General features: G+C 48.3%; 2 protein-coding genes across 2 annotated transcripts in view; both read right to left on the bottom strand.

Annotated features, from left to right (window-relative positions):
• Positions 1-119: 119 nt before the first annotated feature.
• The window catches only part of LOC132470934 (G-protein coupled receptor 22-like), an 18,615-nt gene continuing 2,524 nt past the window's right edge, over positions 120-16,210 (bottom strand). The window contains exon 2 of the mRNA XM_060069886.1: positions 120-3,869. Coding sequence (XP_059925869.1) covers positions 2,153-3,751 — 1,599 coding nt within the window. The 5' untranslated portion in view covers positions 3,752-3,869 and the 3' untranslated portion in view covers positions 120-2,152. The remainder of the gene's footprint in view (positions 3,870-16,210) is intronic.
• Positions 12,767-13,727, bottom strand: LOC132470941 (protein jagged-2-like). The gene has a single exon (XM_060069897.1). It carries the CDS (start codon positions 13,217-13,219, stop codon positions 12,812-12,814), a length of 408 nt encoding a protein of 135 aa, XP_059925880.1. The 5' UTR covers positions 13,220-13,727; the 3' UTR covers positions 12,767-12,811.

Genomic DNA, 16,210 nt, shown 5'->3' with positions numbered 1-16,210 from the left:
TTGAATAAGAAGGTGCTCCAATGGATAGAGAAGCTGTGTCTTGTGAGGAAATCGACCTCAACATTATACAAAAACCGAAAAATGTATTTTATTAGCGTGTTATGTGGTTACATTGGATTTTGAATGTTTAATTCTTAAATAAACAAGAATGAATGTGTGTTTAAAATGCACAATACCATGTAAAAGGCTATATCAAATATAAATTGTTATGTTTCCCCTTCCTCTCAATGTCTCTTCTTGGCCGATGGAAACATTGCCAGGTCAGTGCAGCAGCTCCGCTTATTGCTGGCCCAAGATTTGCATATAGCAACATCAAATTAGCCAATCAGCGTCCTCCAATCTGATGCCTAAAGGGCAACTCATTTGTAACCCCAAGCAGACTCCATCGGTGGTCTAGTAAGGACACCTGATGTTATTCACAGTTATGACCGGGGGAATTTAAGACAAAGGAATTCAGCCGACCTCGAATTAAATAATATCTTTACTCCAAAATCGACAAGAGGAAAACTTTGGAGAAGAAACTACTACTCATTGAACTTGGGCCAGATCAACCTGATATCAACATCAGACAACAGGCTTTCAAAAAACGGAGGCCTCTCCAGTACAACAGAAAGGCTTGCATGCAACCCACACCAGCTTGTGATACGTTTTTTTAAGATAGAATTATCATTGTGTATGAGTGTTATAATGAGCGCTTATAGTGTCCCGAGAAGCCTAATCCTCTCTCGGAGCTCCACCCATCCCCACACTGCGCCACGGGTGTCCACTATATCAAAGTGTCTCGGAAGGTGCCCCTTATTTAAGGAACTGACAAAAATGTTTGTCACTGTGACCCAGGGAGGTGCCTCGCCTACGTGGCCAGCTAAGGAAGCAGTATGCAAGTGTGATTATTTATGTTTGCACCCTTGCACCCTGTGGCGTATTTTGTCTTTGAATAGGCCCTGTCTTGCAAAAACATCATGCCTGTGCATGTCTGATTCATTCGATAATTCCATATAAATATGATTTGTGTGTGCGTGTGTAAGTGGGGAGAAAAAGAGGGGAGGAAACACATTCTAAATCAGTTATTTTATTGTTGTAGAAGTTGTGGCAACAGGCTGGAGACTGTTAAAGAATATTAGCAACGACTACAATTCTCGCTATTTCTCTGTCTTTAGAAGTGTGATGTAAACTACAATAATCAAACAATTTGATTATAGTTGTTTACATAATACAATAATCAAATGAAGTTGGTCTTATCGACATGCACAACCTGGACATAAGTTCTGTGTTTAAGCTTCATAGAACTTGCCCATGGCGTAATTTCACTTCACAGAACACTTTCTGCTTCATCTGTGTGGGACATGCTAGCTGCAACATTTCAACACAACTTTTGAAAGTATTTCTCCAAATTCTCCATACTGTGACATATGCACAAAATATAAATGCACAATACAAAATATAATGCTTACATAAAGACCTAAAGTTGTGTTATGTACGTTAGTAGGACTTGACAATAAACAATAAGTCATTGAATCATAGGACCGACATTGCAGCAAGAGGGGGTGGGGTAACACATTATATATATATTCTTCTATTACATTACATCACTTTCAATTTGAATCAAATGTAGCTTATAAAGTGAGTCCTGTTCTCACTTTGATTACAACACAATGGCCTCATACTAGAGCAGGACGGAGACAGGGTTAGGAGGAATCAGTTCCGGAACATGATGTGGGTTTTAGTATTCAAAATATGTCAACATCTATATCAGTGTTTTACTCTGGATAGCTGCCCTGGAGCAGTGGAGTGGGCGGTAGATCAGATCCCTGGTTGGCTGTAGAAGAGCGGTTTTATAACAGCGCTGTGTCATCACCGACCAAAAAAAAAAACTCCAGACGTAAACTCCAGTGGGTTTGACAATGCGCAGAAGAAAGTGTGTTTAATGTGTTGCCCATCTTCTCTCATGGAAACATACCAGCGTTGGGAAGGTGTTGTGCAGACACTCAAATGGTCACGACATCTCCCTTAAAGTCATGCTTGTTCATCCCTGTGCAGGAAAACCGTGCCCAACATTTCCCCGCGTGTCCGTCAACGGCGTGAACACACTGATGAAACGGAACCTCTGTGGCTCCCTCCCGGTACGATGACGGAGAGCCGCGGAGGGCCCCCCTCACACCTCCGCCAGGCAGCGGTCGGTGGCCTCGCTGGCCTCCAGGCGCACCTGCCTCCCGCTCTTCTTGTTCTCCACCCAGGAGTTGTGGATGACGGTGCCGCCCGGCGACGGGTCCACCTGCAGCAGGGACACCACCCTCTTCTTCACCTTGGCCCGCAGCGCCCGCCGCAGGGTCTGCCGGGTGAAGGCGTACAGCAGCGGGTGGGAGACGGTGGTGCCGTAGGCCAGCGCCAGGCACCACAGCCGCGCGCTGACCAGGGCGTCGCCGGGCCCCGCCGCCAGGATCAGCACGTTGACGAGCGTCAGCGGCGCCCAGCAGCCCAGGTAGGTGCTGATGATGACCAGGGACATCTTGAAGACATGGCGCTGGCGCTCCCGCCGGTCCCTGTGGCGCCTCACCGCCCGCCGCAGGGCCATGATGGCGGACACCGAGGCCTGGACGCCGAGGGGGGCGGGGCCAGGGGCGGCGGCGGCAGCTCCCCCCCCCGTCAGTCTGGTGCCCCCCCCCCGGCGGGGGGGGGGCACCAGACTGACGGAGGAGGACAGCGCGGGCGGGGAGGTGGCCGTCGGCGTGGGGGAGGAGGACTGGATGAGGGGGGGGTGGCTGAGCTGCTTTGAGCCGTCGGCGGTGCACCGCTCCCCCCCCTCGCCGCCGTCCGCCGCTCCTCTCGTCGTCGGCTTCTTACGCCGGCCCCTGCAGTCGGGGCCCCGGAAGCGGCCGCCCGTCCTGATGTGGGAGCCGATGCGGATGTTCAGGGCCTTCAGGATGCGGGAGTAGGTGAACAGCATCCCCGCCAGCGTGGCGAAGAAGATGGGCACCTGCAGCGCCAGGTGGTAGTACATCCCGAGGCCCATGTGGTAGGCCTCTCCCCCCACACACAGCAGCGTGTGGTTAGAAGACCGAGAAGACGGCGAGGACGACGACGACGTCGAGTGTGTCCCCGCCGGGTCGCCCTCCGCCTCCCCTCCCGGGCTGAAGAACCGCACCTCCAGGAAGGGGATGAAGAACACGGCCACGGAGGTCAGCCAGACGCCGGCCAGCAGCAGCAGCGCCCGGCGCGTGGTCAGCAGCCGGTTGACGGGCCGCACCGAGATGTCGTAGCGGTCCAGGCTGATGACCAGGATGTTGATGGCGGTGGCGATGCTGGCGAAGGTGACGCACGCCTCGTGGAGGCAGCAGAGCGTGGCGAAGTTGGGCCCCGGGGGGAGGAGGACGATGACCAGGGTGAGGGGCAGGCACAGCACGCACAGCGCCACGTCCAGCACGTGCAGGTTGGCCGTCACCAGGCTGCTGACGGAGTGCACCAGGTCGGACTGGGAGCAGTACAGCACCAGCACCGTCAGGTTGCTGCCGAAGCCCAGCACCAGCTCGACCATCAGCAGCGCCGTCAGGGACACCTGGAAGCCCAGCGGGTAGGGCATGTGCCAGGAGGCCGAGGTGCTGGCCGAGGCCCCCCCTCCCCCTCCTCCTCCCCCTGCCCCTCCTCCTCCTCGTCCCACACCCCCATTAAGGCCCACCACCGCTCCCAGGCTGGCCACCGTCCCCACCCAGTCACCACTGGTTTCGGGGTTCACGTGGTATGCGTCGGTCTCCATGGCGTCCCCCTTTTTCTTTTTCCTCACACGCCAAATCTGTCACACACTTGATGGGCTCCCATGGTGCACCAGGATGGGGCTCCCAGATACAGGGATGATGAACAGCTTGTTGACGGTCCTGGGAGGAGGAATGGGACGATAAGGAAAGAGACAGAGAGATGAGAAATCTGGTTCGGGGGGAGGAGAGGAAAAATTTGTTTTTCTCTTTCTGGAAGCCGGCGGGCGTCTTGAAGCTGTGCACATAACCTCCGGTGTAAAGATCATCACTTTAGCAAGAGGAAGATCGATCTGAACGATTAAATACCGCCAAACAAAACGCCACATTTATGGCTCCACTTATGACACCGCTTTGGCTGCTTTGACCTGGATGGATCACATGTCAGAATAACACACAACATTCACTAGAGATACAGTATGTATCCTCCGGCCCTATGATGGAACAGCTGCTCTAGTGGACCTAAGCGCCGCCTTCAATCTTACCCCTATCAGTATTTCTGATTACCGTTATCGCTTTGCCAGAGTCTGGGACTGCCACACGTAAGCTAAGGGATCACAGGTTGACACAATGGACTGTGACTTATGAACAAGGCAAAGGGAGTGAAGTATAGTAATCAGGCCTGCAGTCAGGCTACTACTTCCCACAAAGGACTTCCCGAAAGAAATATAATGTGGCAATTTTGAACCCAGAATACAGCGATGGTCTCTGCATGAGCTGTTTGCGTTTAACAGTTTGAGTTTCAAGGCTCATGGTTCTACTGCAAGGGGAAGGCTATTGAACCTGGAAAGGCATAGCCCCAATGGTTTACTTTAATCAGTTAAGTGACACAGTGAGTGAGTTAAAAATATATGTTCCAAAAACAACACATATACTGTACATACAAATACACTTGAATGAACCTGCAAGACGAAAAGAAAGATATCCACCAACACAATAGCTTCATGTCCTTTGGTATTAAAAAAACAAAGTCAAAATGTACATTTAAAATGATATAATTTAATAATTTGTCAACGGTTGCTACTGCTGTGCTGCTGGTCGTCGTACATAGGTCCACAGTGCGCTACGCTGGGCTAATGGCATAAGGACTAGCGGGGAGCACAGTGTGTGTTAGTGATTAGAGGACACCTACTGATTGTCCCTCTGGGAAATCAATTGAATAATCAGTTGGCTAGTGGAAATCTGGGGATAAGTCACTCTAAGTATGTGAAAACAACTCAATTCCCGGTGGGAAGAAAAATAAAAACAGGTGTGTGTGTGTGTGTCTGTGTGTGTGTGTGTGTGTGTGTGTGTGTGTGTGTGTGTGTGTGTGTTTGTGTGTGTGCGGTGTGTGTGTTGATTACTCTTCAATAAGCAGCACCCCAACCTCAACCCCTTCCCCTCCACTCCAGACATTACACGTTAAAGTTGACTGATGGAGTCTGTGTTCCTCTATCTGCGGCCTGTTGCCGTGGCAACCGAACTACGAGGCTCACTAGATTAACCATGGTGCAGACGCCGTAGTACAGGAGTGATGTGACACCCGCGTGAGAGAGCTAGAGAGCGGGGAGGGGGGGGGAATCGTTAGAGAGAGAGATAGAAAGAGAAAGAGTTAGAGAGAGGGAGGAAGAAAGGGAGGGAGGGACCTAGAGAGAGAGAGAGATAAAGAGAGAGGGACAGTCTCGTAGAACAGATGCTGGATGAAAATGAGGCAGGTGCTTGAATAAGCCATGAGTTTGTTTGTGTGTGTGTGTGTGTGTGTGTGTGTGTGTGTGTGTGTGTGTGTGTGTGTGTGTGTGTGTGTGTGTGTGTGTGTGCGCACTCACGTGTGCGTATGTGTGTGTGTGTGTGTGTGCCTATGCATGCATGTGTGTGGTAAATAACTCCGTCCCAGGGAGACAAGGCTGTGCGATTGTTTCCACTCCCAACGCCTTACATCAGCCTTCCCCAACGCCTGCGGCTTACACCCCTCCCCACCCCCCCCCCACCCCCACCACCCCCACCACCCCACCCCCCCACCCCCACCACCCCACCCCCACCACCCCACCCCCACCACCAGCCCCACTACCACCCCCACCCCAGCTCTGTTTTTATCTCCTAATTGACTCACAAATCAGTCTCTAGGTAATTTATATCGAAAGATTGATGGCAGAAAAGCTCAAATCTCGCTTGATATGTGTCGACCAATCATATTGCTGAAGGCGGGGCTTATTTGGAGAACACAACACTGTGTGACCTGGCCATTGTAGAAACAGACGTTTTAAAATCCCCTTCTGAACGCTTCATCCGCTGCCTAAGCTTTCTTCAGTGTCCGTAATGAAACAGGAATAAGGTGTTACTCCACCGTACCTGGTTGCCGAGGCTCTCTGCCCTCTCCGCCGACTGCTGGATCCCAGATAGATCTCCTAGTAAAGTCCAGCAGGGACCCCGTGTTTGCTGTGTGAGCCACACCCTTAATGACCCGGGCTGACCTAGGCCTCAGGATCACATGTCTGCTGGGCTTCAGGGCTCCAAAAGGCCACGTCTTATTTGGACATCTGGCCTCCAAGTCCATGAAATAAAGCCTTGTTATATGTATGCATGTGGTTTTGAAGCGGTACGATATATAACCCTCGGCTCAGGGGTCGTCTGACAACACAGTATTGAAGACTGATTGAATGAGTGTCTCAATGGAAAACATCATTGGTGGGCGGAAAATAACAACACGGCCCAACGTCCCAATAACCCTGTTTCTGGTTCTATAAACCACAATCTATAGAAACTACAACAAAATTTAATACAATGTATGCACGCACCATATCATAAAAAAAATGGAACACAATGACAACAATAACTATCAATATTAACAACAATGTAAACACAATAACAATACCTAGAACAAATAAGATCAGAGGGCCCTGCCGTCTCCGTCACGTCCCCCACTAAGGAAGGGTGGAAACCAGGTGCAGCACCTTCCCCACCCGACTCCTCTAATTGGGTTCCCTGAAGAGGAAGACAGCTCTCTGTTACCGAGATAACACCTCCTCATCATAACACACGCTCGTAGGAAGCAACCGGCTGAGGACCGGGGCTCTTTGACTCACTGTGGAATAATATGTAATTATAATAATCTAATAATGTTTGACTCACTTTATAACGATACCCGGGGAGGGCTGCCTTTAGGATAGCATTGATAAGACCCCGTGATACACACGGTATGACCTGGGAAAATGGATTAAAGCAAAGCACAATGTATGCAAGAAAAGGTTCATGTAGCGGTTATGACTTTAGGTATTGACTTCAGCAATACTTTCCTCACACGTTACTAAAAAAATACATATATATATATATATAATATATATACAAATATATATATATATATATATATATATATATATACCGACCACATGGTGAATGGTGGTTCTGATTTGTGGTGTTTCTATTTTTCCATTTGTTCTAATTATTACACATGGCTTATTTATTTCTGTACGGAACGTAAAGTATCTAGTACCTAAACAAGCCCTAAATACAGAAAAGAAACTGCCAAAATGTGCTGCTATAAGAGAATGAAAGACAACACTTAATTGAAATGCCTGCACTTGTGTTCTGGACCCTATTCGTCCCCCGACGTCTTCACCTCAGTGAACACCCACATCTCCCCTCACCATGGCAGAAGGGGGTTATGAATATACCACAGTGCCCGAAGAACGTTTCGAAGAAGAGGACCACAAGTCAATACGGTCTCGTTCCTCAAAAGCATCAAGCAGTTCTTCATCAACCCAGACCGCCATCAAAGCCCGAGCAAAGGCAGAAGCAAGTCGCTCCAAGTTTGCCTACGCTCAGAGGGAAATAGAACTCAAAGTAGAGAAGGCCCTCCTCGAACTAGAAAAGGTCAGAGTGGACGCCACCCTATAGGCTCTACAAACCGAAAAGGAAATGGACGCTGCACTGATAGAAGCAGAAATACTGGAGTCAGGTTTGATAGACTCAGACCATCAGTCACACCGCAGTAGAGCTCCTAAATCTCTCTCACCCCAGACACGACTCCAGCGTACAGAACACTACGTACAGGACCAATCCAGCCTGAAGTCTAACTCACACAATCCACATGCCTCATCTTATCAGGGGTTAACACTAGCTACGAGTGACATAAAGCAGCCCGTTGCGCCCATACTTTACACACCCCTGCCTATGAAAACAGAGGCGCCCTGGCAGAACGATAGAGGGATGGACGGGGGAGGGGCCGACCCCTCAAAGATCCTCATGGCAACCAGGGCAGAACGGTCAACCAAAGCAACCCCGACACCTCCACCGCCAACGACCCCGCCAGGTACCTCGCACGGAGTCAGTTGGTGACCTCAGGGCTAACAAATTTCGACGACAAGCCAGAGAATTTCTGGGCATGGAAGTCCACCTTTTACGGAGCCACCACAGGCCTGGGCCTGTCAGCCGGAGAAGAGCTTGATCTCCTCATCAAATGGCTTGGCAAGGAGTCCTCAGAACAGGCAAGAAGGCTCAAAGCAGCCAGCATCAGGCACCCCCAGGTCGGATTGATGATGGTTTGGCCGAGGCTGGAAGAGTATTATGGCTCACCAGAGGCAACCGAAAGGGCTCTTTTTGATAAACTGGAGGACTTTCCGAAGGTGACGTACAAAGACCCTCACAAGCTCCGCGACCTTGGTGACCTGCCGCTAGAACTAGAAGCTGCGAAGATGGACGGCTACTTACCTGGCCTGTCTTTTTAACTCCCCAGAAAGTACTGTAAAATAATAAGTTCAGCGCGTTTAGTTCATTTTTTGTGGACCCTAGCTTGCTTCTTCAGACTGATTCCGTCTGGAGGTGCAGGAGGGGCTCGAGCTCCACCAGCCCAATGTAATGTGTATTGGACTTGAAAAATTGAAATGCGCATGCTCAGAGTGTTTCTCTGTTGAAGTGGACAGAGTTTAATTTACTTCAGGTGGGGCTAGCTAGCCCCACCGGGACCGCCATGGACATGGTTTGTTCCACTACAGCGTAATTTCATTTTTCACCGTTCATTGGCTGTAGTGTGTTTGCGTGATGAGTCATGATGACTCGAGTGACCTCCCACCTCACCTCACGTGCCGCACGCGAGAAGTCCGGTAGCGAAGAAGAAGGATAACTTTGCTAACAAACATGCCGGAGGCACACAAACGAAAACGAGTCGACAACATGAATGAGGTAGATCATCTATTTGAACACAGATTTGAGACCCTTAGTCTGAAGGAAAAATTAGAGGTAAAACGCCTTGGGGCAATTGCTCTGTCGCTAGCTTAGCCACTTTTTAGAGTTTAACACGGTTTTAAACTCAAGAAGTCAAGTGACGTCTTAAGCTCCATTGCTGTGTCATATGTACTTGTGGTTTAACCTGCAGCTGCGTTTTACCTTGATCTCAATTGCTGTGTCTTCAGAGAAATTCACATCAGAGACTAGAGGGCGTATTTTGTGCGTGTTAGTCTAATCTCGAAACTGACGTGGTTTTAGAGGAGACTAAACCAGTTTGCAGGATGGAACAAGGCTCCATCATAACCGACACACACACACAGAATAAGTTTTATGGATAATTCAAACTATCACTGTCGTGTACACCCTCTATTGCACTTATTATATTTGGCATGAGCAGTGATATTTCACGGCTCGCGGGGTATAGGTCTTGGTCGCGCTGCTCAGCAATAGCTTTAGGTGGTGGTGTCTTTCCTTGGATTAAATAAATAAACGGGTGACGTCACGAACACTGGTCATTTAAAAGAATAAAAAATATTAGCCTAGCCCGACCTGTTTTTTAACATGTAAAAACGCCACTTAACGTTAATGATTTTCGGGTTTTGAAAAAGGTGGAACCGGGTCCTTGATAGAACCGGGTTTCGATCCCCAACCCTAATCGTACATAACAATCTCTAGGTGGCGAAGAAGTAAAAGCTGCGTCACGTTTTGAGCTACACACTTTTCCCATCTACTTCGACTGGGTTTTGGGATTGTCGGTGCCGTTGAAGTAGTAAACGGAACCGACAATGTAAAAACCTAGTCACTGCAGTCATGTGATTGGGTGAAAACGAGGGAGGCATCTGATTGGCTACAGTGAGTTCTTTGTAGAAAAAAAAATGCATTTGTGAATCCAGCCAAGTCAGGAGAGTCTCAAAAATCCACATATAAATCCAGACCAGTTCACACACAAATGCAAACAAGTTCACAAATGAAAAGCGTCTTGTAAATTCAAGTTTAACAGTTTGTATATAAATGCAACAACATCCAAATACATTTTGATGAAAATTGCAAATATATTTTTAATTCATATATTTATGGTTTTATATTACATTTATTTAAAACAAGGTGTATTTGTGTGTGGATCAGAAATGTGTTTGTGAAACTTATTTTTGTTTATGGATAAATTTCACATTTATACATACCAATATCCATTTGTGTATGCATTGAAATGTATTTGTGAGAAGAGAGTAATTTATCTATAAATCACAAAATACATTTGTGAATCCATCTCTGTGCATTCATTATTAATGAGACTGTTCTGACCCCATACCCCTTCGCTGTGTTTGCTGACTTCATCCGCAGGGAAGCCAGAGTTAAAGCAGATCCCAGCTTCAACCACCCACCTTCCCGCACAGCAGCCGAAAAGAAAGAGAGGTTTGACAGACAGATGAAGACAGCCATATCAATGCACAAGACACAAGTGTCCCCCACAGAGAGACCTAGAAACATGGACCCTGGGAAGCACTGCCCCATCCATGACAAAGACCACCTACTGAGGAAATGTAGAGGCTTCAGGGAGAAGACCCTCGAAGAGCGCAAGCAGTTTCTAAAAGACAATCACATATGTTTCCAGTGCAGCTCCTCAACAACCCACTTAGCTCGGGACTGCGTCACAGAGGTGGACTGCAAGGAATGTGGCAGCAACCGTCAAACCTCAGCACTCCACCCAGGACTAGCGCCCTGGAAGTCCAAGTCGTTCCCCCCTGCTTCAGAGAACGGGGAGGGAGGAGAACAAGCAGACAATCAGGAAGTCACCTCCAAGTGCACGGAAGTATGCAGAGATGGAATGAGTCTCAGGGCATGTTCCAAGATCTGCCTCGTCAGCGTCTTTCCTGAAGGACGAAGGGAGGAGTCCAGAAGGATGTAAGCTATCTTGGACGAGCAAAGCAACCGTTCCTTGGCAACGTCAAGAGTTCTTCAGCATCTTCAACGTGGCGTGTACAGTCCATCGCCATACACATTCAGGACATGTTCAGGAGACATGTTCAGGAGACTGCTGCCAATTTCCCTCTTCCCACACTCCTCGAATGCAACCAAATCCCAAACAACCGTTCGGAGATCCCAACCCCCAATGCGGCTCGACACCTGAGACGCATCGCAGACGAGATCCCACCCCTAGTTCCAGATGCACACATACTCCTGTTGCACGGTAGAGACATTCTTAGAGTACACAAAGTAAGAAGCCAAATAAACGGTCCACATGACGCCCCATTCGCCCAAAAGCTGGAACTTGGATGGGTCGTCGTCGGCGATGTGTGCCTCGGGGAAGCGCACCAGCAACCCCACGTCAGAATATTCAGAACCTCCATTCTGGAAACTGGACGGCCCAGTTTTCTCAGCCCATGCAGCAGCAAAATACAGGTGAAAGAGATGTTCGCCCACGGCTACTCAGCGTTGGACACCACAGACAGCACACAGACCCTCAATGGAGAAAACCTGGGTTAGTCAGTCTTCCTTCACACAGCCAATGACAACGAGCTTGCTCCTTCAATGGATGACCTTAGGTTCCTGCAGATCACGGAGGACGGAGGACGGAGTCTTGTCGATACTCGTCAAAAAGTTTGGTCGCACCCCTTCCTTTCCAGTCCCCACGAAAACAACTGCCCAACAACAGGGAGTACGCCAAAAGCCGCCTCAACTCTCTCCACCGCACTCTAGCAAGCAGCCACAGATGAAAGCCCACTACCTAGAGTTTGTCGAGAAGATGCTTACCAACCAACATGCAGAGATTGCTCCACCTTTACAGGAAGGCCAAGAGTGTTGGTATCTCCCATCATTTGGAGTATATCACCCAAAGAAGCCAGGACAGATCCGTGTGGTGTTCGACTCCAGTGCACCTTACAAAGGAGTCTCTCTCAACGACGTACTCCTCACAGGCCCTGATCTCAACAATACCCTCTTGGGGTGCTCATGAGATTCTGGAAGGAACCTTTTGCCATCACCGCCGACATTCAGCACATGTTTCACTGCTTCATAGTGCGTGAAGACCACAGAGACTTCCTCCGCTTCCTGTGGTTCCACAACAACGACCCGGTCAGTGACATTGTGGATTACCGAATGTGCGTCCATGTCTTCGGCAACAGCCCATCACCCGCCGTCGCCATATACGGCCTGAGAAGAGCAGCCAACCTCCTCACCGATGACCTCCCTCTACAACGCAGCTTTTGAGTGTCCTGGAACATTGCTCTGGACACTTTCACATTCCAGGCCGTGGACGACAACAAACCTTTCACCCGTAGAGTGTTGTCTACGGTGAACAGCCTGGTTGACCCCCTCGGCTTCTTAGCCCCCGTCACAATTCAAGGCATGCTGCTCCTCAGAGACCTCACCAAGCAAGCCGAGGACTGGGACTCACCCCTCCCCGGAAACAGGGAAGCTGAGTGGACCAGGTGGAGAGACTTGTTCGATAACAACAAACAGAAGAGTAGAACTTCATAAATCTTTTGGTGCTACAACTGTTAAGATGCCAGCCCCGCCTCCTGCCGGTCCTTCTTCTTCTTACGCGTCCACCAGACGCAGACGGCGATGCACACCAGGCACAGCAACACACACACCAGCGCCGGGACCAGGTGGTCTTGACACTCATTGGTCTCACAGTAATCCCGGAGCTCCGAGCAGGACTTGCCCTGGTACACGTCTGAGCACGTGCAGGTGAAGTCCCCTGATTGGCTGTGGCACATGGCCATGTTCTGACAGGGGTTGGGGCTGCAGGGGTCAGAATTGACCTAGAGACGCCCGGCGGACAGACACACTCATACCCCCGGGCCAGCGCCTTGCAGCTTCCTCCATTCTGGCACTGTCCCTGGCAGCTGTGAACGTTGATGTCACAGTTCAGCCCCGCCCATCCAGTGAAGCAGGTGCATTGATATCCACCAATCAGATCTTTGCAAGAGTAAGCATTGAGACAGGGCTGGCCAGCACACTTCATTAACATCGATCTGGCAGGTCTTCCCGCTCCAGGGTGGAGAACAGATGCACTCAAAGTCGTTCTCCAGGTCCATGCAGGTCCCACTGTGCGCACGCGGACTGGACTCACACTCGTCCGTGTCAATAGCACAGGTGGTGCCGGACCAGCCGGCAGGACGGTGGCACTGGAAACCAGACGGAACCTCGTGGCACGCTCCTCCTCTAGCACAGGGGTGGGACATGCAGGCGTTCTCCACGATCTCGCAGTTCTTGCCCGAGTAGCCATGGCGACAGGCGCAGTGGTCATCGTCTGGCTTTGTGTTCATGCACGACCCGCCGTCTAATTATTACACATGGCTTATTTATTTCTGTACGGAACATAAAGGGCCAATTGCTCTGTCAGTTAGCATTGCTACACTTTAAAACCGTACTCCTTAAAGGGACACTGTGTAATATTTTAAGTAATTTATTACCTCAAATCAACGTATTCATTCATAAATAAGTCCTCATTGGTGTAAAATTACCACTGCCAAAAATCTCACTTATCCTCCTGAGCGAAGAATAATTAATATTTAGTTACATAGGACGGGTAAGCTTCATGGAGGCTTCCATGTTCTTCCGGTCTATGAATGGCCGAGAGGGACAAAAAGCACTACGTGGTACAGGAAATGCAAACACGTTTTCACTCTGAGCCAGCATGAATGATGACTGAAATAATTCACTATCTTGCTCGAGGAGTAATTACTCATACATCATTAGCTTACACTAATGATTCAATGCAGTTTGAAATTTGTTTGAAATAACGAACCTCATCATCACTCGAATGACTCGATGAGGTAGTATTAATAATAATAATAATAATAGATGAAATTTATATAGCGCTTAATATGGTACTCTAAGACGCTTATTGGATGTCATGACACAGCTTATTGGCACATACTGCCCACCGTAGTTTTTGAACAAGCGAGCACTATTAGTATGGATGCAATATACAATTGTACCACTAGATGGGAGTATTTTTTACACAGTGTCCCTTTAAAACTGAGGTTTGTGATTGCTGTGTAACGACTCGTACAGGATCAGCTGATTCCCAGCTGACTCGGTTTAAACTGCTTGGAAACCGGAAGTACTCTGATTTCTAGTATACCCCAGCAGATGCAGTCTTAACTTAATGGTGGAGGCATTTTGTGCTATAATTACAAACAAAAACTTAATGGGAATTTAAAGTGAACTTTAATATAATAAAACTATAATAAATAAAAACGCTAATAATGTTGACATATATTATGAAATAGTCTAGGCTACTTTTTGTGGAAATCTGAGTCTGGAATCTGCCCTCACCTACGTCAATCAATTACTTGTCATTGCTAACCATTTTAGTTGAGCATTGACCTTTTTATGTTTCGTTGAATGGTACGATCCTCAAATAATCTGTTCTTTGTAGAGTTTTAGTTGGGCACTTTAAGCAACTCCTATATTGAAGCCTGTATTGTACTGAAGGCATCTAGTGTAATAAGTGTTAATGTATCATACCTATTAATTAATAATAATTCATAAAACTAATTCTGTGTGTGTGTGTCGGACCTGTCGGTTATGATGGAGCCTTGTTTCATCCTGCAAACTGTGTTAGTCTCCTCTAAAACCACGTCAGTGTCGAGATTAGACTAACACGCACAAAATTCGCCCTCTAGTATCTAATGTTAATTTCTCTGAAGACACAGCAATGGAGATCAAGGTAAAACGCAGCTGCAGGTTAAACCACAAGTACATATGACACAGCAATGGGGCTTAAGACGTCACGTGACTTCTTGAGTTTAAAACCGTGTTAAACTCTCAAAAGTGGCTAAGCTACCGACAGAGCAATTGCCCCATCGTATCTAGTACCTAAACAAGCCCTAAATACAGAAAATAAACTGCCGAAATGTGCTGCTATAAGAGAATAAAAGACAACACTTGATTGAAATGCCTGCACTTGAGTCATCTGTTCATTCCATTATTGTTCAAAATTGTCTCTTGACTCACTTATAATGACACTCTTCCCAGAGAGACTGACAGTCCCTTTCCTAACAAGGCATTGCTCAGGACAAAGGAGGGTACAATAACTACTTTCACCATCCAGTGGAAAGACATAAAGCTGCCTTCTTAAACACAGCTGCTCAGGAGGGATGATGTCCACAAACTGGAAGGTTTCTTGTTCACATGCATAATAAAAGATCATACCGTGTGTGTGTGTGTGTGTGTGTGTGTGTGTGTGTGTCTGTGTACTCATGCTCTTATGTGTGTGCGTGTGTGTGTGTGTGTGTGTGTGTGTGTGTGTGTGTGTGTGTGTGTGTGTGTGTGTGTGTGTGTGTGTGTGTGTGTGTATGTATAGAGCCTGTAAGCACACAGACTGTATTCAAGGAGAGCCAGATACAGTCAGGTAAAGTGCACGCTTCCTGGCTACCTGCTGTGTCTAAGAGGTTTAAGAGGTGGATACAGAGATGGAAAATCGGTCCTGTGTATGTACCAGAGGTTACATACACACGCAGAGGGTAAGGTATATGTTGTAGCAGAAAGGTTGAGGTGTAGTATGTTGTAGCTCAGAGGGTAAAGGGTTATGTTGTAGCAGAGAGGTGGAGGTATAGTATGTTGTAGCTCAGTGACAAGGTATATGTTGGAGTAGAGAGGTTACTGTATAGTATGTTTTAGCTGAGAGGTTGAGGTCTAGTATGTTGTAGCTGAGAGGTTGAGGTATAGTATGTTGTAGCTCAGAGGATAAGGTATATGTTGGAGTAGAGAGGTTGCTGTATAGTATGTTGTAGCTGGTTGAGGTATAGTATGTTGTAGCTGAGAGGTTGAGGTAAAGTATGTTGTAGCTGAGAGGTTGAGGTATAGTATGCTGAACTATAGAGGTTGAGGTATAGTATGTTGTAACAAAGAGGTGAGGTTTACCCTCTTGCAGTGCAGAAGGTAAGGTATATGTTGGAGTAGAGAGGTTGAGATAGTGCATCTCCCTTCTGGCTGGCTTTCCTGCATGCGGCACTCGTCATCTGCAGCTCATCCAGAGTGTGGAAGCCCAAATAGTTCCTAAGATCTCGTACACGATACGTCTCCACCACAGCCTGCAGGGGCAACCTATGCCAGCCCCAATCCGATTCAGGACACTGGTTCTTGCCTCCTGTGCCGCTAACAGATCAGGCCCCTCCGCCATCCAGGCCACGGTCAAACCAGCACGTCCCATACGCTCCATGACTGAGAAACCACTTGGTTCTCGATCTTGGTTGTTCAGCGTCCTGGCTTTACAACGGTGGAACGAGCTCCCCGCTGGCCTCAAAACA

The sequence above is a fragment of the Gadus macrocephalus genome, chromosome 13, assembly GCF_031168955.1.
Source record: "Gadus macrocephalus chromosome 13, ASM3116895v1".
NCBI classification, from domain to species: Eukaryota; Metazoa; Chordata; class Actinopteri; order Gadiformes; family Gadidae; genus Gadus; species Gadus macrocephalus.
The sequence above is the reverse complement of the archived record's forward strand: the minus strand, read 5'-3'. Positions and strand labels throughout refer to the sequence as shown.

What these genes read in the sequence shown, in the direction of transcription:
- LOC132470941 (XM_060069897.1), bottom strand. Translation starts at nt 13,219, where the DNA reads ATGAACACAAAGCCAGACGATGACCACTGCGCCTGTCGCCATGGCTAC.